Source organism: Phocoena sinus, chromosome 4 (assembly GCF_008692025.1).
Source record: "Phocoena sinus isolate mPhoSin1 chromosome 4, mPhoSin1.pri, whole genome shotgun sequence".
NCBI lineage: Eukaryota > Metazoa > Chordata > Mammalia > Artiodactyla > Phocoenidae > Phocoena > Phocoena sinus.
In genome coordinates, this window is record NC_045766.1 from 97,010,325 (window position 1) to 97,035,845 (window position 25,521).

At 40.1% G+C, this 25,521-nt stretch overlaps 1 protein-coding gene and 1 pseudogene across 2 annotated transcripts; one reads left to right on the plus strand and one right to left on the minus strand.

Annotated features, from left to right (window-relative positions):
• The first annotated feature begins 6,960 nt into the window (after positions 1-6,960).
• LOC116753774 lies at positions 6,961-7,074 on the plus strand (annotated as a pseudogene).
• Positions 7,075-7,825: 751 nt separating this feature from the next.
• Positions 7,826-25,012, minus strand: LNP1 (leukemia NUP98 fusion partner 1). 2 transcript variants are annotated; one of them, XM_032631106.1, is made up of 4 exons: positions 24,734-25,012; positions 12,872-12,922; positions 12,557-12,787; positions 7,826-8,281 (listed from the first exon to the last, which is right to left on the minus strand). In XM_032631106.1, exons 1-4 carry the CDS (start codon positions 24,890-24,892, stop codon positions 8,132-8,134), a joined length of 591 nt encoding a protein of 196 aa, XP_032486997.1. In that variant the 5' UTR covers positions 24,893-25,012; the 3' UTR covers positions 7,826-8,131. The 2 variants fall into 2 exon arrangements, with proteins under 2 accessions (XP_032486997.1, XP_032486998.1); XM_032631107.1 differs by lacking the exon at positions 12,872-12,922.
• Positions 25,013-25,521: the final 509 nt, after the last annotated feature.

The following is a 25,521-nucleotide window of genomic DNA, read 5'->3' on the forward strand; positions in this document are numbered from 1 at the left end:
CAAAACAGAAACAGACTCACAGACACAGAAAGCAAACTTATGGTTACAAAGGGAGGGGGTGTGGAGAGACAAATTAGGGGTATGGGATTAACAGATATAAACTACTATACATCAGATAGATAAGCAACAAGGATTTACTGTATAGCACAAGGACCTGTATTCAATATCTTGTAATAACATGTAATGGAAAAGAATCTGAAAAAAATTCTGAACACTGTGCTGTGTAACTGAAACGAACACTATATTATATATCAATTATAAATGAAAGAAAGAAAGAAAGAAAGAAGGAAGGAAAGAAAGGAAGGGAGGAAGAGAGGGAGGCAGGAAGGGAGGAGGGAAGGAAGAAAAAGGAAAGGAAGGAGGGGGAAGAAGGAGGGAAGGAAGGAAGGAAGGAAGGGAGGGGCAGGAGGAGGGAGGGAAGGAAGCCTGGAAGGCACCTGGCAGACCCACTGCAGAGGGAGTTCTTACATCAATTAGGAATTTGGATGAGACAGTCTTAAATCAGGTGACCTTTCCCCGCCCCCAGTTTTATTGAGATATAAATGACATACATCATTGTTTGAGTTTCAGGTATACAGCATAAAGTTTGACTTACGTATATTGTGAAATGATTACCACAATAAGTTTCGTTAACATCCATCATCTCATATAGATACAATAAAAAGAAACGGGAAAAAAAAACAGGAATAAAAAGTTCTTGTAATGAGAGCTCTTAGGATTTACTCTCTTAACAGCTATCATATATAGCATACCTCAGTCGTTCCTATAATCATCATGTTGTTCATTGCATCCCTAGAACTTATTTATCAGACGATCTTTAAAAGTCCTCATATCTTGTTTCTCTCATTCCCCCTTCTTAACATTTTTTTTCTCTTGTTCCTACACTTCCTTGGAAATGGTGACATCATTATCATACTATGTTTGCAAATTCAGGGGTGAGGAAAAAAAGCCACTTGTTTATAAGAACATAAAGAACAACCTTTAAACACACATTAGCTACTCACAGGTGATAGATGTATTTCAGAGATAAGAAAAGAGAGTCCTAGGAAAGTACTTGGTTGGCTCCTTGCTCAGGTTAAAATGGCTCCTGGCCAGTACATCACTATTACCCCTTAATGAACAGCTAACCAGTGCCCATCCCAAATGGAAAATCTAAACAAAGAGACACAATAGTCACTATGAAGATTTCATTTGTTTGCATTTATCCCTCCACCAAAACACTTGAAGGCGATTTACACAATAGCAATGAAAACATCTGCTGTGAAGAAAGATGTATAGGACACAGAATACTGGAGGAAGGAGAAGAGAGGGAAGGAGGTAAGAAGAATTTGAAATAATACCTTTGTCATTAAAGTTTGAAAACCAGCTACATGGGGTGTTTGATGCCATGCTGAAAGGTTTTGATTTAATTCTATAAATAATGAAGAGCTTGCCAAGGTCTTCAAGCTAGAGAGTCACACAATATTTTTTTTAATTAGTTATCTCTGAGGAAGTGATGAATAGATTTTTGTTTACTATTTATCTTCCTCACTGGAATGTGAGCTCCTGGAAAACAGGTTTTTATCTCTTTTGCTCACTTTTGTATCCCTAGCACAGGACAGGAAGTCAAAAAATCTTTGTTGAATGAACAAGCAGATCCTGGCAATTAGTGAACAAGGTAGAGACTCAGAGATCATAAGCCAAGGCAAGGGGGGCTATGCTCTGGGGTATAAGTCACTCAAGAGTTGCTAGGCACACATGCATGCACAAGTTGGGGAAAAGAAGCAGGCTTAAATCAAGGAGTTTCACAGTTCATTATTGTTTTTGTTTGCTTGCTTTTTTTTTTTAATGGAGCTATAATTGACCTGTAACATTATATACATTTCAGGGGAATTCCCTGGTGGCCCAGTGGATAAAACTCCATACTCCCAATGCAGGGAGCCAGGGTTCCAGCCCTGGTCAGGGAAGTAGATCCCACATGCATGCTGCAACTAAGAGTTCGTATGCCACAACTAAGGATCCCACCTGCCACAACGAAGACCCAGCACAACCAAATAAATAAATAAATAAATATTTTTTAAAAACACATTATATTCTTTTCAGGTGTACAATATAATGATTCCATATTTGTATATATTGCGAAATGATGACTACAGTGTCTACAATATCCACCACCACACATAGTTCCAAAATTCTTTTCTTGTGATGAGAACTTTTAAGACCTACTCTCTTAGCAACTTTCAAATATGCAATATAGTATTGTTAACTATAGCCACCATGCTGTACATTACATCCCCAGGACTTATTTATTTTGAAACTGGAAGTTTGTAACTTTTGACCCCCTTCACCCATTTTGCACACTGCCTATCTACACCCCCTCCCCACCTCAGGCAACCACCAATGTGTTCTCTGTTCCTTTGTTTTTTGTTTTCTCCCTTTTTTTTGAAGTATAATTGACATATAACATTATATTAGTTTTAGGTGTACAACATAATGATCTGATATTTGTATTTATTGTGAAATGATCACCACAACAAGTCTAGTTAACATCTGTCACCACACATGGTTACAAAATTTGTTTTTCTTGTGATGAGAACTTTTAAGATCTACTCTCTTAGCAACTTTCAAACATGCAGTACAGTAGTGTTAACTATAGTCACCATACTGTACATTACATCCCCATGACTTACTTTTTTTTATAGCTGGGAGTTTGTACCTTTCGACTATCTTCACCCATTTCTCACCCCCCATCCTCGCCATCCCTCCACCCCCCACCTCTGCCAATCACCAGTTTGTTCTCTGTTATCAATGAGTCTGTTTCTTGTTTTTTTTTTTTTTAAGATTCCACATATAAGTGACATCATACAGTGTTTGTCTTTCTCTGTTTGACTTATCTCACTTAGCATAATGCCCTCCAGGTCCATCCAAGTTGTCGTGAATGGCAAGATTTCGTTCTTTTTATGGCTAAATAATATTCCATTTGTATATATATATATTATATATACACATACATACATATATATGTACCACATCTTCTTTATCCATTCACTCATCAGTGGAGACTTAGATTGTTTCCACGTCTTGGCTGTTGTAAATAATGCTGCAATGTACATGGGAGTGCAGATATGTTTTTGAGCTACTGTTTTGTTTCCTTCACATCAATACTCAGAAGTGGAATTGCTGGATTATATGGTAGTTCTATTTTTAATTTTTTGAGGCACCTCCATACCCTTGTCCATAGTGGCTGCACCAATTTACGTTCCCATCAACAGTACACTAGGGTTCCCATTCACCGTTGTTTTTTTCCTCACATCTCCATACAAGCAGATGGGGCAGAACTGTTCTCAGTCAACTACTATGATAACTGGCTCCAAAGTTGTAGCAGGAATTCAGCCAAAACAGAATTAGATAATCCAAGGTTACAGTAGGATGTTAAAAACTCCAAAGACAGAGATCATTAGAATTTATAATCCCTCCCTTTGCCAGTTTAAAATTTCCCATTGTGCAAATGTAAATCATCTGCACAAGTATTTTATGCCTCTTTCTTTTTTCATGCCACATGGAGATAACCAGTTTGTCATCCTCCCTCATGTGTACCTTTAAATACATTAATAAGTCATAAAAATTACTCAACATTTAATTAGTTTAAACCCACCTCCAAGAGTTTTGATAGGAAATGCTGCAGTTCTCTTTTCTGTCTGAAAGTAATGTTAGTGATTTTGTCATTGGCCCAACAGGGAGACTTCTCTGTGTCCAGCATTATCATCCAAAGGTCGGCTCAAGTCTGCCCCCTAGAGTAATCAGTGTGCCTTGACAGTAGTGCTCAACTGTATTAATTTCATATTTCCGACACTGGTCTTTTCCAGAGGACAGTCACTTTCTATTTTACATGCGTCTGTATTATTTGAAAGTATGTCAGATACTGTTTTTTGGGTTTTTTTTAAACGTAGATTTTATTTATTTATTTTTGGCTGCGTTGGGTCTTCGTTGCTGCACGTGGGCTTTCTCTAGTTGCGGCGAGCGAGGGCTACTCTTCATTGCGGTGCGCAGGCTTCTCATTGCGGTGGCTTCTCTTGTCGCAGAGCACGGGCTCTAGGCGCGTGGGCTTCCATAGTTGTGGCTCGAGGACTTCAGTAGTTGTGGCTCCCAGGCTCTAGAGCACAGGCTCAGTAGTTGTGGCACACGGGCTTAGTTGCTCCGCGGCATGTGGCATCTTCCTGAACCAGGGCTCGAACCTGCATCTCCTGGATTGGCAGGTGGATTCTTAACCACTGCGCCACCAGGGAAGTCCGATACTGTTATTTTTATAAGTAAAAAATGTTTCCATTGGGGGGGAATACTATCTACAACACAATTTTTTATTTCAAGAGAGTATCATATGACAGTGTCTTGCCTAAAATAGGCAGGATTAATTCAAGTTCTAGAACCCTGGTTGTTCAGAGTCACATTCTCAGACTATATCTATTACGTCACTACTATGTGAAAGGCAAGGGTTCTGGGAATGCAAAGATGATTAAGATATGGTTCCTACTACTAAGAGTTCACAGTCTAGATGGGAAGACAGATGTAAGTAAATCATTACATGATAAAACCGACATGAGTCATACTATAGTACAGAAGAGAATATGAATAAACAGAGATATTTTTATTTGGAGAGAATAGGGAGGAAGGAAGGAAGGAAGGAAGGAAGGGGGAAAGGAAGGAAGGGAGGGAAAAAGAATCAGGTTAATAAACTTTAAAATGTTGTAACTAGTATTAGGCCAGTTAACCCAAAATAATACCATGGATTAATTAAATTCCAATTCTTTTTAAGCCTCCTAGAATTTAAAAAATAAAATTCAAGTAATATAAAAAGAGGCTTGAGAGTTAGAGTATAGATAATTGCTGCCCAATAGAAATATGAGACATAGAGGTAATTTTAAATTTTCTAATAGTAGCGACATTAAAATAGGGAAAAAACAGGAGAAATTAATTTTAATAATATATTTTATTTAACCAAACATATCCAAAATATTATCATTTTTGTTGGAATCAAGGCAAGATATAAAGGGCCTGATGTGGGATGCTGGCAATGAGAATGGAATTTGGTAGGTCCAAGTGATATTTAGAGGCAAAATAAGCAGAAGTTGATAATTATTTGAATGGAGAACAAGAAGAGTACGTGATGGTTTCAAACCCAACCAGGTTCTTTGTTGACAACTGGTAAATTATGCTAACCATTCACTGAGACAGGGAAAACAGATTGGGGGCAGGCAGGGCAAGAAATTATTATTTACTTTAAAAAAATGAGTTTGCAGGAATTCCCTGGCAGTCCAGTGGTTAGGACTTGGTGCTTACACTGCCGAGGGCCCAGGTTCAATCCCTGGTAGGGAAACTAAGAGCTCACAAGCCACGTGGCCAAAAAAAAAAAGTGGTACCTATCGGTATATTATGAGGGAAGTTTTTAAGATGGAAGAGACTTGGGCTTCCCTGGTGGCGCAGTGGTTGAGAGTCCGCCTGCCAATGCAGGGGACACAGGTTCGTGCCCCGGTCGGGGAAGATCCCACATGCTGCGGAGCGGCTGGGCCCGTGAGCCATGGCCGTTGAGCCTGCGCGTCCGGAGCCTGTGCTCAGCAACGGGAGAGGCCACAACAGTGAGAGGCCCGCGTACCGCAAAAAAAAAAAAAAAAAAAAAAAAAAGATGGAAGAGACTTGAGAATGTTTTAAGCAAGGAACCATTAAAATTATGCACTTGACTATTTTAAAAGATGTAAATGATACACTATTAACTGAAATGAACTCATGTTTGGAAAAAAGTGTGCGTGTGTGTGTGTGTGTGTGTGTGTGTGTGTGTTTCTGTATACACATAGATAATATTCTGGAAGGACAGACAACAAAGTATTAACCATGTTTATCTCCGAGTAGGTACAATAAGAGTTTTTAATTTTCATTCTTTTTCTTGATCTGTATTTTTATTATGACGACTATCATTTTGTGATATTTAAAAAAGGCAATAAGCTGTCACCTTCATATTCAGAGAGTCCCCCCCTTCCATTTACTATGATCCTGAAAGTGTGTTGAAAACAGACTTTTCTCCAATTTGATAAAATATAGTATAAAAGTCCTAATCCTAATTTTCTCAGGTACTGCTATCCTTGAAGGGGAAGAAACTTCACAGACATCCTGGCTGGAGTGGAAGGTGGCTACTGTCTCTGCCAGCCAGCCAATGGGTCCTGGGAACTCCAGGCATCTCTCCTTTCCATGGGTGGGCCACCTCTCCCCAGACCTTTCTTTTGGGGCCACAGCAGGTGAGTAGACCATCCCCAAATCTGAAACTTGGTTAGCAAGACTGAAAAGTACCCAAAGCAAGGGTGTGGAAACAACACGTAGTATAACACAGACCTCAAAGGAAGGTCAGGTCCCATCCTCCCCCTTGGCGGTGGCAAATAACAGGCAAACACACCATGTAATAGCTGAAGCCATCTTTTACCTGTGTGAAAAATTATCATTAAAAAGCTGCATGAAACTGTCAATTCAAAATGGTGAAGGTATAAGTTGTATGAATTGAAAGAATGCAAATTAATGATCATCACTAGTTTACTTTTCTTTCACTGTTTTCCTCTTCTCTTTTTCTCTCTCCTTTTCCTTCTTTTTATTGTCTATGCCAAAGTTAGTTTTTTCTTACATAAGCAGTAAGTTCCGACATTAGTAATGAGTAGTAGTTTTGAGAGACCTTCTTCTTTACAAAACAGAGATTCTAGCTTCCCTTGGGCATTTGATGATCCAAGACAGAGACAAAGAATAAATAGGGAGAATTCTACTATCTTTTCTTCTAGGGGAAAAAAACAGAATATGGCCTCAATATGTTAATTAACCTGATCGTGGTGATGATTTTACAAAGTATGTCAAATACTCATACACATACCAATCATGCTGTGCGATGAAAATATATACAATTTTGTTTGTCAATTATACTTCAATAAAGCCGGGGGAAAAAAAGAAGTGCCTGCTTCAGCAGCACATACACTCAACCTGGAACTTCTCTGGATACAGAGAGGATTAGCACAGCTCCTGTGCAAAGATGACAAGCAAATTTGTGAGGTGGTCCATACATTTTAAATAAATCATGCGATGTAATGTGCAGCATGGTGACTATAGTTGACAATATTGTATTGTATATTTGAAAGTTGCTAAGAGAGTAGATCTTAAAAGTTCTCATCACAAGAAAAAAATGTGTAACTATGTATGGTGATGGATGTTAACTAGATTTACTGTGGCAATCATTTCACAATACATACAAATACTGAATCATTACATTGGACCCCTGAAACTAATATAATGTTACATGTCACTTATACCTCAATAAAAAATAAATAGTCTCATAAAGTTAAAACTCAGAGCATAAAGCTGATCTCGGAGATTCAGTCTCCACCCACGTAATCAAAATTGTAACCCACTCCCAAGTCCTGCTTTTCTCATTCACATCTGCCCGTTCACAAGCAAATCACACACCTACTAAGTCAGGACCCACTGCAAAAGGGAAATGAAGGTCCTGCCTCAAGTTAGGAACATGAGTCAGCATGAACTGGGCTCCGGCCCTAACTCTGCCACCTCCCCAGTGAGTGACTTAACTTTCCTAAACTCCAGTTTCCTCAGCCAGCAAGTGAAAAGAAGACTAGGTCCCACCTCAGAGTGGTGAGGACTATTAGGTAATGCATTCAAGCTCTCAGCACAGTACTTGGCACCTTAATTACCAGCTCTCATTAAATGATGGCCTTTAGACATACTTATATAATTACTTCTAATAAAGAAGTAAGCATCGAGTCACACCAATGACTTTTATTTAAGATTATTTGCCAGGGTGATGTGGAAGAAGGGTTGGTGAAGACGTGTGGGTGGCTCTTTAAGTATCTCTCTTCACATTTTCAATAATTATTTTATGCTATTAAAATACCTTTTATCCTTTTTCTTCCCATAAAAGGGCAACAGAGCAGATCACAGTCTGAAAAGCAGCTGGAGTATGATGCAAGCTGTCTTGGGGAGCAGCTGAATCAACCACCCACTTGAGTCACTCAGCATCTGTAGACTCTTTGCAGCTACCACTCCTGGGCCTGGTGAATTGGGGCTCAGAAAAACACAGCAGCATCAGTAGTCATGGTGTGGAAACAAAGTACTATTTGGGCCCCTTTTCAGACAGGGCGGGCAGGTACGCTTCTCCACACCCTTCCTTCCCAGAGCTCCTTCTTTCCTCCACTTTCTTGCAAGACCTCATTTCCAGTGCCCGGCATTCTCTCTCATTTCTCTCCTTTCTGCTCTCAGGTCCCTGAAAAAGAAGGGTCAGAAAAGGGTAGATATGCCGACAGCTGACAACATTCCACATTTTTCCTAATTATCAGAAATGAAGAAAACCCTAATCATTTAGCAGACTTTCACATCTTAGTTTCTAGTAATAAATTAGCATAAGCCTAAGGGTGTTGCTAAAGGTTTAGTCATAAAATAAAGGAATAGGGGGCCTTGGGCATTAGCAGGTGGTCTATGGAGGAAACTCAACCTGCACACTACTCTGCCTCTAATGTACGGAGGGATGTGATTCCATGGCACAGTAGAATTAACATCCTTCTGGTGCTTTTTGAAAAGGAATGTGGCAAGGGAATCATACCCGGAATGATTCTAACCTCCTTATGTTCACTCCCTTAAATTACAGGGCTTCCCTGGTGGCGCAGTGGTTGAGAGTCCGCCTGCCGATACAGGGGACACGGGTTTGTGCCCAGATCCGGGAAGATCCCACATGCCGCAGAACGGCTGGGCCCGTGAGCCATGGCCGCTGAGCCTGCGCGTCCAGAGCCTGTGCTCTGCAACGGGAGAGGCCACAACAGTGAGAGGCCAGCATACCGCAAAAAAAAAAAAAAAAAAATTACATTAATAGTAGGGTTTGCACTAAGTGTTCAGGTGGGGACTGGGTAAAGAACAAAGTGTCAAGGAATGACATTCAACCACACAACATTCCCCAACAGGTTGCCCAGGGGTCTACATTCAATGACTGAATGAACACACACTGTTGTTCTAAGATGGGGAGATTCGGCACTAACTAGAGAGACCCTACTTCCTAGATTCTACACCTAGGCAGAGGGAGACAATCAATCAATAAGCCTAAAAGGAAATAAGAAAATAAAAGGTAATGATAAGTGCAATGATAACTATAAATAGGGTGATATGATAAGGAACTGGGATGGGGGGGTGCTTCTTTGGTTTCCATGGTGAAAGTGACTTTCAAAGGAATTACTAACAAAAGAATGGTGTTGATAAATGTGGTGGTATCTATTTTTACACTTCAAGATCATTACTCCTCCCCTTCTCCATTCCAGTGAACTGGAAACACTGGAGAACCCCTGAGTGCCTATGAGGTGAATATATGCAGTGGTGAGTAACAGTCAGATGGGCAAGGTCATGACTCGGCCCTGCAGGGTGAGTTATGGAGATGTCTGGTTACTGTGGTGGTGTTAGCTACTGTACATTGTTAAATTGTTTTCATACCTAGATTATTTCATTTCTATCTATAATGGTCCATTAGTCAAAATCAGAAAGCAAAACAAATGATGAAGCTGAGATGCAAGTTAAAAGGAGCTTAAAAATTGTACTAGCTCTGTAAATATGCCTCCAGATTATTTTCATTAGCTCCATTGCTTGTATTAAATCCGTCAGTCTGATCATAATTCATATTTAGCAGCCATGAATGTCTCTAATCCTTATAAAAACAGTATAAAAAATATAGTGATGATTATTTGCAATTTGGCTTTTCCCTTATAGAGAATCAAGACTATCCAAAAATTGCTCATAAATAATGACCTGAAATGTTTTTTCTTATCTCATCACTTAGAAACAAAAATGTGAAAAATTATCAAAATAAGCCAGTTGAGTTTTTCAATATAAAAATGAAAAAATTTAATGCTGTTTGTCATGAGCAGGTCACAAAAGCAGTTTCTGGCTCTTCTTGATGCTAAAGGATGTAAAATCTAAATCTATGTATTAGTATATATTTGGCCCCCAAATAAAAGGCAATATAGGGCTTCCCTGGTGGTGCAGTGGTTGAGAGTCTGCCTGCCGATGCAGGGGACACGGGTTCGTGCCCCGGTCCGGGAAGATCCCACATGCCGTGGAGCGGCTGGGCTGGTGATCCATGGTCGCTGGGCCTGCGCGTCCGGAGCCTGTGCTCCGCAACGGGAGTAGGCCACAACAGTGAGAGGCCCGCGTACCGCAAGAAACAAAAAAAAAACAAACAAAACAAAACAAAAAAAAGGCAATATATATTATTTTTTAAATTGCTGAAAAATCACACTTTTAAATGTAGTTAGCTTTAGAAAAGTGTATCAATTGTTAAATAGAAAAGTTTTAAAGTATGCAATGTTCCAAATTTTTTATTTTGCATTAAGATAAACTTTATAATATACTCTTTAAAGACTGATATAAAATAAATACTGAATTTAAAATTATTTATCATGTATATTTATCATATAATATGAAAAAATTTTTAATGATTTTGTAAATTCCTAGCAGGTTTCTAGCTATTATACAGTTGTCCCTTGGTATCGACAAAGGTGTTGGTTCCAGGACTGCCCACAGGTACCAAAATCCATGGATGTTCAAGTTCATGGGTACAGAACCCAAAGACAAAAAAAGGCCGACTGTACATAACTATGAAAAGAGTTCTTGAGTCAAAAAAGTTGAAAATGCTGCCTTGGTTATCTTGGTACTCAAAAGGAAGAACTTGAGAAATGAATGAAACAAACACTTTTATATTTTAAGGATAATGTAATGAACATCTCTTTAAATAAAAACTGATTTCACATTTACACCCTTATGTAAATATGTGGTATGAATGTTTTTTCTGAAGCCATCAGAATCAACAAAGAATTGTTCAGATTAAAATTTTTTTCAGAATATATTTATACCCTCCCTTGTTCCAGAAAGAATTTAAAGCAAGTCAGTCCCCTAATTAATATAATTAATGATTTCAACACGTAGTTTTGAAACAGGAATTTTTTCACGCCTGTTTTATTCCTGCCAAAAGTTCATAATGTGAATCTAATCATGAAGAAATATCAGATGAACTCAAACTGAGCTTCATTCTAAAAAATAACTGACCTGTACTCTTCAGATGCCAGTCCCATGAAAAAGACCGAGGCATTGTTCCAGAAGTAAAATACCTTAAAGGGACATGAAAATCGGTTGCATTGCATGATCTGGAATCTTGTTTTAAAAAATATTATTGGAACAACTGACAAAATATGAATAAGGTCAATAAATTAGATATAAAAGTTTTGTATTGGTGTTAATTTCCTGAGTTTAATTATTGTACTGTATTATGTCCTTGTGCCCTTGTTTGGGGGTGGGAAGGAGAGAGAGGGTATAGGAAAATGTGATAATATATTCACGTTTAGAGGAAATCTAGATGAAGGGTGTAGTTTTGTACTATTCTTGCAACCTTGCTCTAAGTCTGAAACCATATCTTAAAAAAACAGTATAAAGAAAAGACAAAACAGAAACTTAATAAGGTTTAGATAGAGTAAGTGACAGCTGTTCACTACTCCTCCTTCCTTATTCCTCTTATGATCCAGTAGAGAGAGCAGCTTACTGAAGGGGAATCGTAGATACACAAGGTCACTGGTACAAAAGTGAGGTGCCACCTGTGAGGCAAAGATGCACAGTGACAATCCCAACAGCCATCACTGCTAGGCAGAAAGCACCGCACTCAGGTGGACAACGAGGTAGCAAGCACCTGAGTGCCTTCCCCTGGCCATTCACAGAGCATAGCTCAAGACCCAGGTGGCAATACACCTAGGTTTACTTATTTGCTCTGCCTACTACGTGGCAGAAACATATCATTATTCTTGTTTCGCAAAATAAAACCAAAACCAAAGACCCACCGAAAAAAACAAAAAGTATTTTGCTCAAGGCCACTCAGTGAGCACGTTGCAGAGTTGAAAAACTACCCCCCAATTAATTGGTCTCTAGTTTATTGCTTTATGTATCAAGTTTGGCATCATCAGTGGTGTTTCAATTCTTTCCCCCATTTCGTGCCTTTGTCTCCCTTGGGCTTCAATTAGACTCTGACGAGGCCACTGTGAATGCCTGGATTGCTCCTCTACTCCTGGATACTCACACCATAGTGTCCAGAGAGTTCCTTCTGTGTGCTTTTTAAAAGTACAGGGGAACACAACACCATCACAAACTATTTCCTACCAGATTAAATATGAGAGAACAAGAGAAGTAGGGGCAGTTTTTTCTTCTTCAGATAGTAAAAGGAGAACGAATCACAATTATTTATAATAAGGGTGATGAAAACAGAGGACCTTGGTAACAAAAACATTCCACATGTGCTCCTTTAGGAATTCTTCCTACACCACATGTCTTCAATAATAATAATTTTAAAATTTTATGTACACCTGGGCTATCTAAAACTGAGTGCCATTTTCCAAAGATCACAAAACCAACCTGTAAATGAAGAAGTTAGATTTGTTCTCCTCAAACTAGGGGAGGGTGAATCCTTTGGGTTTCCTTTTCTAAAATGGTTTAAATATTCAATAATTCTGTTACGTACCGAAGAGACAGAGCGTTTGGTTCTAAAGCAGAGTTGCTGTTCAAAGGACTCTGAAAATGCCTGAATTTTGGAATGGGATCTTCTTTTTGATTCCAGGGGCTCCTTGAACGACCCATCCCCTGAGTATTTTCTGTAATCCCGCACGTGAGTATGGCATTGAAATCCCTGGGCCTCATAAGAATGACTTCTAGGATGGCTGTCAGATGACATCATGCTGGGAAGCACAGGAAACTGGGAATACAGAATTTAAAATTTTACAATATAAAGAGACTGCACAATATTAGCACAGAGACAGAATGTCCATAAATTACTAACCATCTCATGTTGGACTGAAATTTTATCTTCTTGATCAGTAGGAGCTTTCTCCTGCAATGAGGCAGTGGGGTCAGTTGGTCAAAACAGTAAGTAGAACATCCCAAGATTAGCTATGTTGCTCCTCTATCATTAGGGTGGTATAATAAAGTGCTCCAGCCTTAAATTGATATGTAAAAATAAATTTCAAAATGATCAAAATAAATTTTTTTTTTTTTTTTGCGGTACGCAGGCCTCTCACTGCTGTGGCCTCTCCCGTTGTGGAGCACAGGCTCCGGACGCGCAGGCTCAGCGGCCATGGCTCACGGGCCCAGCCGCTCCACGGCATGTGGGATCTTCCCGGACCGGGGCACGAACCCGTGTCCCCTGCATCGGCAGGTGGACCCTCAAACCACTGCGCCACCAGGGAAGCCCAAAATAAATTTTTAATGAAGCCATAAACATTTAAGAAATAATACAAAGGCAAATATCTGTGTGCTTTCTGTATGGAGAAGGAATTTCTAAGCAAAAGAGCAATGGAAGAAGTCATAAGGAAAAAAATTAATTTAACTATATAAAAATAAAGCTAATGTGCCTAAAAAGCAACATATAATACGGTAGACGAAAGAACTTTAAAAATATTTGCTGCATGTTTAATAAATATTCTGAAAATAAGGGTATTTCACATAATACACACAAACATAGAGGTCATGTTACTACAATGACATCAGTGTTAAAATCACAATTGGAAAATGATGAAAAAAAAGACAGTTCAGATAAACCAAACTTCTGGAAAGAATTGTGACACTTGCTCTGTTAATTTCTCTCACTCCCCAACCCACTCCACTCCAGCTTTTTCACTCACACTTTTTCTTTTTTGTTTGTTTGTTTTTGTTTTTTAAAAGGTGTATTTAGTTCCTGTGCAAACTTTGCTGTAGCAGAGAATGCTGCAATGATATACATTTTGGATGTGTATGAATGTATCTGTAAAAGTGAAACAGGTAGGTTAATAAAGAATAAGTGCATTTTAAATTGTGATATGTATTGTCAAATTATTCTCCAAAGAGGTGATACGAATTAATATTCCAAACCATGAGTGTGCCTGTTTCCCCAAACTGCCAACAAATAGGAAGAGTGAGATAGTATTATTGTTTTAATATGTATTTTTCTTATAATGAATGATGCTGTATAAACTTCATATGATAAAAATTTATGGAGACTTTAGGATTTCTTGGCATCTCATGTGTTACAGAGGATTAGACCCATTTCACAAGCGTGTGGGCAAAGGGGCCCATACTCTGGGATACAAGACACCTAGGTTTGGAGTTTGAGATGAGGTCCCGTTGATGGTGCACTTACTATGTGCAGACACACTTGCCCCTCACAACAAGCAGAAACTTGCTTTTCCACAGTGCTATTATTTATCTGAGAAAAGCTGATTAAATGGCTTTTCTAAAGCTACATGGCTGATAAAGGGAAGAGCTAGGATTGCAATCCAAGTCAGTTGTAACCACACTCTATGCTCTTTCTGCATGCTGGCATTACTAACTACTAACTTGGAGCAACAAGGCCAGCAGATCTGAAATCAGAAAACCCAGGTATGTCAATCTGCTACTCACTAGCTGTGTGACCTTGGGTAAATGATAACCTCTTTAGGCGTGGGGGAGGTCCTCAGGTTTCTCAAAGAATTTGTCAAAAAGCTGGAGTTGTTACCTTCAAGTCCTTCCAGGCCTCACTCTCTAGTACCTTGTAATATGGCAAAAAATAGCTGTTAGCAGTTCCCTTCTGTATTGAGGTGCTCCTATGTTGGGTGCATATATATATATAATTGTTATATTTTCTTCTTGGATTGATCCCTTGATCATTATTTAGTGTCCTTCCTAGTCTCTTGTAACATTTATTTTAAAGTCTATTTTATCTGATATGAGTATTGCTACTCCAGCTTTCTTTTGATTTCCATTTGCATGGAATATCTTTTTCCATCCCCACACTTTCAGTCTGTATGTGTCCCTAGGTCTGAAGTGGGTCTCTTGTAGACAGCATATAGATGGGTCTTGTTTTTGTATCCATTCAGCAAGCCTGTGTCTTTTGGTTGGAGCATTTAATCCATTCATGTTTAAGGTAGTTATTGATATGTATGTTCCTATGACCATTTTCTCAATTGTTATGGGTTTGTTTTTGTAGGTCCTTTTCTTCTTTTGTGTTTCCCACTTAGAGAAGTTCCTTTAGCATTTGTTGTAGAACTGGTTTGGTGGTGCTGTATTCTCTTAGCTTTTGCTTGTCTGTAAAGCTTTTGATTTCTCCATCAAATCTGAATGAGATCCTTGCCAGGTAGAGTAATCTTGGTTGTAAGTTCTTCCCTTTCATCACTTTAAGTATATCATGCCACTCCCTTCTGGCTTGTAGAGTTTCTGCTGAGAAATCAGCTGTTAACCTTATGGGAGTTCCCTTGTATGTTATTTGTCGTTTTTCCCTTGCTGCTTTCAATAATTTTTCTTTGTCTTTAATTTTTGCCACTTTTATTACTATGTGTCTCGGTGTGTTTCTCCTTGGGTTTATCCTGTATGGGACTCTCTGTGCTTCCTGGACTTGGGTGGCTATTTCCTTTCCCATGTTTGGGAAGTTTTCGACTATAAACTCTTCAAATATTTTCTCTGGTCCTTTCTCTCTCTCTTCTCTTTCTGGGACCCCTATAATGCAAATGTTGTTGCATTTAATGTTGTCCCAGAGGTCTCTTAGGCTGTCTTCATTTCTTTTCATTCTTTTTTCTTTATTCTGTTCCACAGCAGTGAATTCCACGTTTCTGTGTTCCAGGTCACTTATCCGTTCTTCTGCCTCAGTTATTCTGCTATTGATTCCTTCTAGTGTAGTTTTCATTTCAGTTATTGTATTGTTCATCTCTGTTCGTTTGTTCTTTAATTCTTCTTGGTCTTTGTTAAACATTTCTTGCATCTTCTCAATCTTTGCCTCCATTCTTTTCCCAAGGTCCTGGATCATCTTCGCTATCATTATTCTGAATTCTTTTTCTGGAAGGTTGCCTATCTCCACTTCATTTAGTTGTTTTTCTGGGGTTTTATCTTGTTCCTTCATCTGGTACATAGCCCTCTGCCTTTTCATTTTGTCTATCTTTCTGTGAATGTGGCTTTTGTTCCACAGGCTGCAGGATTGTAGTTCTTCTTGCTTCTGCTGTCTGCCCTCTGGTGGATGAGGCTATCTCACACTTTTTCATCTAACCCTAATGTTAGTCAGGATATTGGTCTGCATGTTGCCAAATTCTGGGCACTTAATGGTCTTTAGTCACTCCATAGCATTCAACCCAGTTGCCTATTGAACCCTTCTGGAAACAGTCTTTCCCTTGCTTTTTACCACTGCACCCTCTTGGTTTCCCTTTGATCTTTCTGTCACTGTGTTTTAGACATTTTTGCTCACTTCTCCCTTCTAACTACTCATAACTGTTGGAGTCCCCCGATACTCTAAACTAGTCCCCCTTCCCTTCCTTTGCTTTCTTACTTTACACTGTCTCCCTCAATGTCTTACCCCCAGGCTTCAATTTCCATCTATAACCGAGTTTCTGATTTATTTGTTAGCCCAGACCTCTCTTCTGAGCTTCTGCCCACTCAACTTCTCTTGGTATCCCATAGGCACCCCACCTGACTTGTCCAAATTTGAACTCATCATCTCTCCTTCCCAAGCCTGCTTCTCAGGTGTCCCAGAACTCAGAAACTGGCACCACCATTTGCCCGGTTATTCGGACAAGTAATTCAGAAGCCCCCCTCCACATCCAGTTGCCAAGTCAGCAGATTCCACCTCTTAAATGTCTCTCAAAACCATCTACTTTTTTCCAGCACCACTGTTACTACCCTAATCCAAGTCATCATTACCTTTCACCCAGATTCCAGCAGCAGCCTCGTAGTAGTGGATATCCTGCATTCATCTTTACTCATTTTATTTCACTTTTCCCACAGCAGGCAGCATAGTTAAAACAACGTCAGACTCATACCTGATCACATTTCATTTTACACCTCATCTTGCACCACCCTCACCTCTTCAGTGACATAGCCTCACTGGTCTTCTGTCAGTTCCTCCAGCTCACCTGCTCCTGCCCAGCACAGGCACTTTTACAAGTGGTCCTCTCTGGCTGTGACCCCGCACACAACCCCATCGCTTCACCTCATCGCCGGCTAATCACCCTTCAGTCACCATGGAAACTGCATTTCCCCAGAAAGCCTTTCCTACCACCCCAATTGATTCAGGCCCCTGAACCACCATTAGACACTCTCCTGAGATCTCACACTTCTTCATGACACTTATCATAGCTGTCATCAATAATTTGGTTAATTTTGTTACACATCTCTCTTCTCCATTAGACTGTATGCTCCTTCATGTCAGGGGCTACATTTCATTCTCTGCTAGAATCTCAGTATGCAGCACTTTGCCTTCTTCATAGCATGAGTTCATTAAATATATATTGAATGAATAAATGTATAAAGAATGAAAGAAAAAGAAATACCAAACATAAAAATTGTTTATGCTTATTAATAGTCAAAAATTATGTTAAATTATATCACATACAATTTTGCCTTCCAGGTTAACAAAAAAAATATTTTAATAATACTAACACTAGTAAGAGTGCTGGGGGATAGGCACTGTCATTCCTTGCTGGTAGGACTATAAATGGATACAGCTTTCCTAGAAAGCCGTTGGCAGTATGAGTGAGTCAAAAGGCTTAAAATAATTTCCCTCCTTGGGTCCATACATTGCACGTTATTATGGGCTGAATTGTGTCGTACCTCCCCCCCACTCCCGCCCCACCAAATTCATATGTTGAAGCCCTACGTGAGTAGCTCAGAATATGACAGTATTTGGGATAGGGTCTTTAAAGATTAAGTTAAAATGAGGCCATTAGGGTGGCCCTAATCCAATCTGACTAATGTTCTTACATTAGTAAGGAAATTAGAGACACTAGGGATATACTCACACAGAGGAAAGACCATGTGAGGACACAGCAAGAAGGTGCAATCTATCAATACAAGCCAAGGAGAGAGGCCTCAGAAGAAACCAAACCGGCTGACACCTTGATCTTGGACTTACAGCCTCCAGAGCTATGAGGAAATAAATGGCTGTTTAAGCCACCCAGCCTGTGGTATTTTGTTATGGCAGCCTGAGCAAACTAATATACATATATAGAAACATACTCTCAAACAATAATCAGAAATATGGTTAAAGATTTATAAAGTTGGATCTTCCCTGGTGGTGCAGTGGTTAAGAATCTGCCTGCCAATGCAGGGGACACACGTTTGAGCCTTGGTCCGGGAGGATTCCCACATGACGCAGAGCAACTAAGTCCGTGCACCACAACTACTAAGGCTGTGCTCTAGAGCCCGCATGCCACAACTACTGAAGCCCGCGCGCCTAGAGCCCATGCTCCGCAACAAGAGAAGCCACCGCAATGAGAAGCCTGCACACCGCAACAGAGTAGCCCCCGCTCGCTGCAACTAGAGAAAGCCTGCGCACAGCAACGAAGACCCAATGCAGCCAAAAATAAATTAATTAAATAAAATAAATTTTTTTAAAAAGATTTGTAAAGTTGCTAAGATACATGAGGTAAGTCTGTATAAATTAGTCCATTTACAGCAGGTCACACGTGGTACTTGGTGCTATGGATAAATTGGGGAGCAAAACAGAGTGGCCCCCTCTTAGAACTTATGTCTGCAATGGAGATAAATAAATGGGGCATATGCCTGCATCCTTGGCCAAATGCTATTAAGGGAATGTTCAAGGTGCAATAACAGGGTATAGCAGAGTAAAACCACATACATTTGGGTGGGTGTTGAGGCGACTGGGAGGATAAGGGGAGACTTCTGTGAAGGTGTGACAATCTACAATCTGAAGGATGAGCAGGGTTAATTAGGAAACAGAGAACACTTGTCCGCCTGAGGATGAGACCATACGTGCAGAAGCCCTGCCACAAAAGGAGCTCACTGGCGTAGAAGAAAGAGAAGTCTGGTAGGGCCGGGAGCGCCTGAGAGGAGAGGGGAGGGCTGGGATGGGTAAGCTGTGGGGACATCATAAGATGGGCAATCTTAAAACATACCCAACTGTGATCAGAGCCTTTGTCTGCAATCTGGGGTTGTTTTCTTCCTACTCCTTTTTAGTATTTTTCATGTCTTCTACAGTGATCATGTATTATATTATCAGGAAAAATACAATACTTAAAATTCGAGACTGGGACACAGAAGGACAAAAATTACATAAAGTATCTGAAATGGTCGAGCTGATAGAAGAATAGAATGGTGGCTGCCAAGGGCTGGGAGGAGGGGGATATGGGGAGTTGCTAATCAATGGGTACAAAATTCCAGTTATGCAAAATAAGTTCTAGAGATCTGCCACACAACTTTGTGCCTAAAGATGACAACATTGCCTTGTACACTTAGAGATCCGCCAAGGATGGTAGAGCTCATGTTGCATGTTCTCACCACACTAAGATTTTAAAAATAAAACTTAAAAATGTGAGACTGGGAGTGAAATGCAGATGTTTGTACAAATGTCCTCTTCCATTGAGAGACCTGAAAAAAAATGCAAGAGTTTCCATCATAATATAAATAAACAATATCTCCTTATAGCAGATGAAATTTCCAGTTAGTCTCTTTTGGTGTGGGACCTTGTGAGAAACAAGCTTAAAAGAGCTCTCTAATTGGTTACAGGGAGAAAGCTACCACTTTTAAAAATGTTTACTTACTAAGTAAGCTCTACTTTTGGAATTTTATATGCCCTTCTAATGTAAGTTCCCTCATAAAGACTTGAATCAACGCCCTAAATAGCTGACTTTTTCAAGGTCTGGACTTGTCACCTCCATGGTCATGGACCAACCTTATGGATCTATCTTCCACGCCGTGAAGTAGGCTCTAGAACGTGGAATGGGATCCCCACGCTCCGAGCTCGACACCTGGACTCCCCAGCTCCCAGGCTACAAAGGCTGCAGCAGGCATGGATTTTCTGAGCAATAATCACCCAGTGCCCTGACTCTCACTAGAAAACAGTCCTCTGAAAAACAATGCTGTTTCCTACTGTGGTCCCAGAAAAAACATTTCTGTCAAAAAATAAATCCTATGCACTCTCTAACCCCAAGCCATAGGTCCTCACTTAAAAAAAAAAAAAAAGTTATGTAACATCTTCACTTCAAGAACTTAACTACTTGATGTTTTTTATTCTGGGTTTAATTGCAATCACCCTTCAATTGTACCCCCTCCTGCCCTCTGAGTAAACGCAAGCACCTGAGCCACCCGTCAACAGCAAGATGAGAAACAAGAGGGAGAAAGATCCAGGTGTTGAGACAGTAAGACCCATGTTGAATCTTAGTGCACCGTGTGTGTCAAGGACTCTGGGGACCATGCCCTTATATCTAACCTCAGAACAAATCCTACAAGGGAGTTATTCTTCCCCTTTTACAAATGAAGAAAATGAATCTTAGTTTGGCTAAGTGACTCGCCTATGACATGTGACTAGTGACTTTACAGGAGAGGTAAAGTGCCATGCCTAAGCATAAGACATATCTTCCTTGGCTGAATAATCCCAAACTTCTGTCTTCAACAGCAGCAACAACTTCATTCTATTTCTATGTGAAACTTCCTGTAAACGTGACTTTTAATAATGTACCAGTTGTAACAGAATTCGATTACGAAAGTAATAATAATTTGTAGGTTTTAGGAATTAGTCTAAAAGAATTTTATGTGAGGAATATTTTATAATGTAGACTAATTGCCTATCAACAGAGCCAAGAGGGTTATAGTCAACTAGCTATATATGGCAACAGCATCAGGAAAAAAAAAAAGATTCAAGTGTTCAACTGGTGAAACGGTAGGTCAGGGCTTCCCTGGTGGCGCAGTGGTTGAGAGTCTGCCTGCCGAAGCAGGGGACACGGGTTCGTGCCCCGGTCCGGGAAGACCCCACATGCCGCGGAGCGGCTGGGCCCGTGAGCCATGGTCGCTGAGCCTGCACGTCCGGAGCCTGTGCTCTGCAATGGGAGAGGCCACAACAGTGATAGGCCCGCGTACCGCAAAAAAAACAGAAAAACAAACAACACAGTAGGTCAGTTACTATCCACTGGGCATCCTTTAGGGAAACTAAAAGACATTTTAAACTCTGACACATAAGAAGGAGGAGGAGAATGGAGAGGGGAAGGTGCAGGATAGGAGAGGAGGAGAAGTACTTATTAGGTATCAGGCACTGTCCTAAGCACGCTGTATACATTACTCACTGGATCTTAACAACACCCATATGACGTATGTACTATTATCATCAATTCCATTTACATAGAGGGAATCTCAGACAGAGAGAGGTTAGGTAACTTGCTCAGAGTAATGCTGCCAGAGCCTTCACTCTTACCCACTCCACTCTGCTGCCTTCCCAGCAACTCCTCTGTCTCAGCATCTAGTAGAAGAAACAAGTCCATGGAACATTATGATAAAAGCTCCTCTGTAGAAACATCCCTGATGCCTGAAATTCTATTCGTAGTTTCATTTCTTTGGATTAAGGCATTGTCTCCTCTTAAAATTAAATACAAATTTAATCTGAAAAACAAGGAACCACTGTTTGTCATGAAAATTTAGGGCATCCCCTCTCTCTTCAGGTTTGAGAAATCCTCTAAGGGGGCCATGCCCCAACCCATCCCTGTAGTGAGCAACTACAGGAGAACCACCGCTGCAGTGAGATACTACAAGGACGAGAGTGTGTAGCCACCCTTGGGTCAATCAGGAATAAAAATTAAAATTAGATATATCTTCTACAGCTTTAAATTGAGAATATGAGGACAGAATATAAAATTGGTTAAAGGTGATTATTTTTTTAACATCTTTATTGGAGTATAATTGCTTTACAGTGTTGTGTTAGTTTCTACTCTATAACAAAATGAATCAGGTATATGCATACATATATCCCCATATCCCCTCCCTCTTGCACCTCTTTTATAGTTTCAAAAAGAAAAAAAAATCCCTTGTGTGCAGATAGGTAGAGGTTTATTTTGTACCCCTCAAATAATATGATGTAGACCAGCACATATGCTTATGTGAGCATCAAAGAAGCACTGAGAAAGTCCATGTTGAGTTAGCAAAGCCCCAGGTCAGGGAACTCAGTTCCTCCTTGAAGAGATCTTTCATTCAGCTTGATCCTCCCTTCCACCAGGCCCTAACTGTATAGAACAGTGTTAAGAAAACCATGTTAAGCTGAAGGAGAAGATGACTAAAAAGTCAAATAGACTATTTAAAATTCACTTTCAATGAGCAGAATAAATAAGGGATATGGAGATTGTTCTACTTCAAGTTTGTATTCCTGTGACGATGGAGGGAGAGGGTAGATTAGTTCTACCTTCATATGAGAGAGTAATCAGAGAGACTTCATATTACTTACCTTATTTTTTTTTCACCAAGCACCTCAGGAGAGTAAAGTTAGATTTTTTAATTTGCTTTAAATCAGCAGTCGCAGATTATAATGAGTCTTGTCAAAAAGTAGTGTTCTCCGAGAAGGACCAAGTTTTACCCCTCGTCTACCTCATTCTTCCTGCCAAATTTGTGTCTTCCACCAGATTAGAAGTGCCACAAGAACAAACACCATATGTCTTCTTTTACCCTGTTATGCTATTGTGCCTTGCACAATGCCTGGCACACAGTAGGTGTTCTATAAATATGTTTAATGATTTAATGCTCCATCGCTATGGTTTTGCAAGAATCATGAGGCCGAGGAGCCATATTAGAAACCACATTCAAATAGGAAAGAGGGGGGAAATTCTTCTCTTCCTTTGCATGCAATACTGATGGATGTAGGTTACTAATAGGTTGCAAGAGGGAAGAGCCTTAGAGTGGAGCAGTGGGGAGAGAAGGAAAAAGATAAGGTTAAGAGTAAGCTTTTTTTTTTTTTTGCGGTACGCGGGCCTCTCACTGTTGTGGCCTCTCCCGTTGCGGAGCGCAGGCTCAGTGACCATGGCTCACGGGCCCAGCCGCTTCGCAAGCATGTGGGATCCTCCCGGACCGGGGCACGAACCTGCGTCCCCTGCATTGGCAGGCGGACTCCCAACCACTGTACCACCAGGGAAGCCCAGCTTTTTTTTTTTTTCTAAGGTCTTTTATTGAGCTCAAAGCAAAACACAAAACTTCAAAACCTAATTTTTCTCATATCTCTAAAGTACGAAAAATTTGAGCACATCTTAGAGTTAGGAAAACTTAAGTATCCAACTACAGACTCACTTCACAAATACATGGCATTGTGTGAACAGAGATGAAGAATCAGACCCCCGATTTTCTAGGACTCTGCCCACATCACCCACGGTCCCCTGATCTGTGTTTTTTCAACTCAGTCAGGTTTTCATGTTTAGCCCATGCTTTGTCTCCTTAGATAAACACATGCTTTCTGCATGTTAGTCTGATAATTATGGAATTCATTGTCAACTCAGAGAATCTAAACAGGTTAATTCAGGCAAATGTCCAAAGCCAGTACGAGCAGGAAAAGATATATGGACCCCATTTAGAAATGTTATACAAAATAAATTTTGCTATTCCCCAAGAGCTTAAGGCAAACAATATTGTAACCTATAAGTGGATTCTTGAAATAGGGTAGATTATCCCAGTTTTTAAAGTCTAACAGATATTAAAATTTATTCAAGAAACTATATTTTATAAGTCATGTTTCTTTCTTTGATTTCATAGTTTCTGTGGCTCCAAAGGGCTGTTGTGATAAATAGCGAATCTCATTTTTTCTCTTTGTTTCTCCCTGGTTCTCACTGTCTGGCTGAACACTAGTCATACTCCTGGTTCACACATTATGTATACCTCACTCAATGTGGGCATAAGAGATTGAGATGAGAGTGTGATAAGCAGGTGTTTATTTTATAACAGAATCATGGAAAGCGAGAGCTAGAAGGGTTCTTGGAGATCAACCAGTGCAACCTCTCTCCTTTTTTACTTAAAGAACCTTAAGTTCAATGAGGTGTTGAAATGCGCCCTTTGTCCCTGATTACGCGTTTGGTAAGAGATCTATTTTCAAATATTTGTGTCTCAGAGAGGTCTTATTCCTCAAACTTGATGATCATTGGGCGTAAAAGATTGCCTTACAAGTTTTAATATACTTCACATGCATTATGCTTCTGGGAACTCTGGAACTAAAAATAAAATAACATTACCCCAAAACTTATTTGGTTCTGGAGTTAGCAGTAGCAGGGGGTTGGAGAAATATTCTCTGGTAGCTGGAATTCTAAGTGACATGTGTACCCGCTGCTGAGTCCACACCTGGTCAGGCCCACCCGCTCCCCTCTTGGGAGCTTTCCTGCTCCCCTGACACCGGGTGCTCTGCCTAGCCATGGAAAAATAGTGCTGAGGGTGGTAGAATGTTGGCTTTGTCTCCTATCAGGAAACCAAATGAGAACCAGCAGAAAGAGTGTATCAAATTTATCAGAGGTAGTGATTTATTATATGGAATCCCCAATTCCTTAGATGTCACCAAATAGTGGAGCTATTTTCAGTATTTCAAAAAGACTATTGGAAATCAAACAGTGATCCACAACAATGCTACACAGACTATAACATCAGGTTTCTTTCCTTTGGCTTGAATTATATTACCACCCAATAGGATTATGCCAGGCTTATCAGGAGCTCTGAAAAGCGGTTAAATATATCTTAGGTTGCTAAAAATGAAGGAATCATTACTTAATAGATGAAAATCAGGTCCTTTGGAGGACAAGACAAAATGATAAAAGGGATTTTTGTGAGTATAAAAAAAGGTTTGGAAGTACTCATTTTCAACCAAAGAAAACTTTATACCAAAGGACTCTCAAAAAGATCTAAGAGAAATCCCCTTCCCCTAGTCTAGCTCTCCCCCGGTTCCGTCATAATAACTCACTGGGCAGGGCAGGGAGGTTTTCCTGTAACTGGAGTTCTGTGATCCATGGCGGTCCCGGAGTCCTCTCTCATCCTCCTCTATCCAGCTGTGACCCCAGAAGCTGCTCATCCATTTGGCAAAAGACACATCATCATCATCGTCATCATCTTTGTGCTCCATGTAAAGGTGATTCAAAATATCGAAGGCCTGTTCCTAAATCTGGCAGAGAGAAATATTACCCAACAGGGCTGACTTGATGAAACCCAGGATCTCCTTCAAAAGACAAAACGAAACCGATGTTTTCAAATGGTCTCTGATAATGGAATCCTTAAAGGAGAAAGATTTACTAAACAACCACTTCACCATCAGGCAGCCTCTGGTAATGTCTATTTATAAATTGTGCAGCCCACATTCCCCTCCCCTCTCCCTGTCTTCTTAAATTGAGATGCTTTTTAATCCTTCCATTGCTAGGGCTTGTGCCTCGTAGCCTAAGGGTGGGAAGCACAGTCCACTGCCTGGTTTTCCCTGTGTTTTGTTGCTGATGGCATGTGATGGCATCTCCAGCTGTTAATGGTGTTGTAGCATGACCTTCATAATATGCCTGTCACCTCCAGGCCAGCTCTGAAATGGGGCCACTTACAAGGGACAGACTCAGCCTGCAACACAGACAGCTATGGTGTGTCATATCTAAGCCAGATATTCTCCTAATGAATAAATTCGATATTGACATAAAATCTAGCTCCTGGGACAAAAGAAACAGGAGGAATTTTTTTTGGTGGGGTGATATATTATTTTTATATGTACAAAGG

What these genes read in the sequence shown, in the direction of transcription:
- LNP1 (XM_032631106.1), bottom strand. Translation starts at nt 24,892, where the DNA reads ATGGAGCACAAAGATGATGACGATGATGATGATGTGTCTTTTGCCAAA. An exon ending in TTTCAGTCCAACATGAGATG is followed by an intron (nt 12,788 to 12,871) that starts GTTAGTAATTTA and finishes CTGTATTCCCAG; the next exon opens with TTTCCTGTGCTTCCCAGCAT. An exon ending in CCAAACGCTCTGTCTCTTCG is followed by an intron (nt 8,282 to 12,556) that starts GTACGTAACAGA and finishes CTTCTTTTTCAG; the next exon opens with GGACCTGAGAGCAGAAAGGA.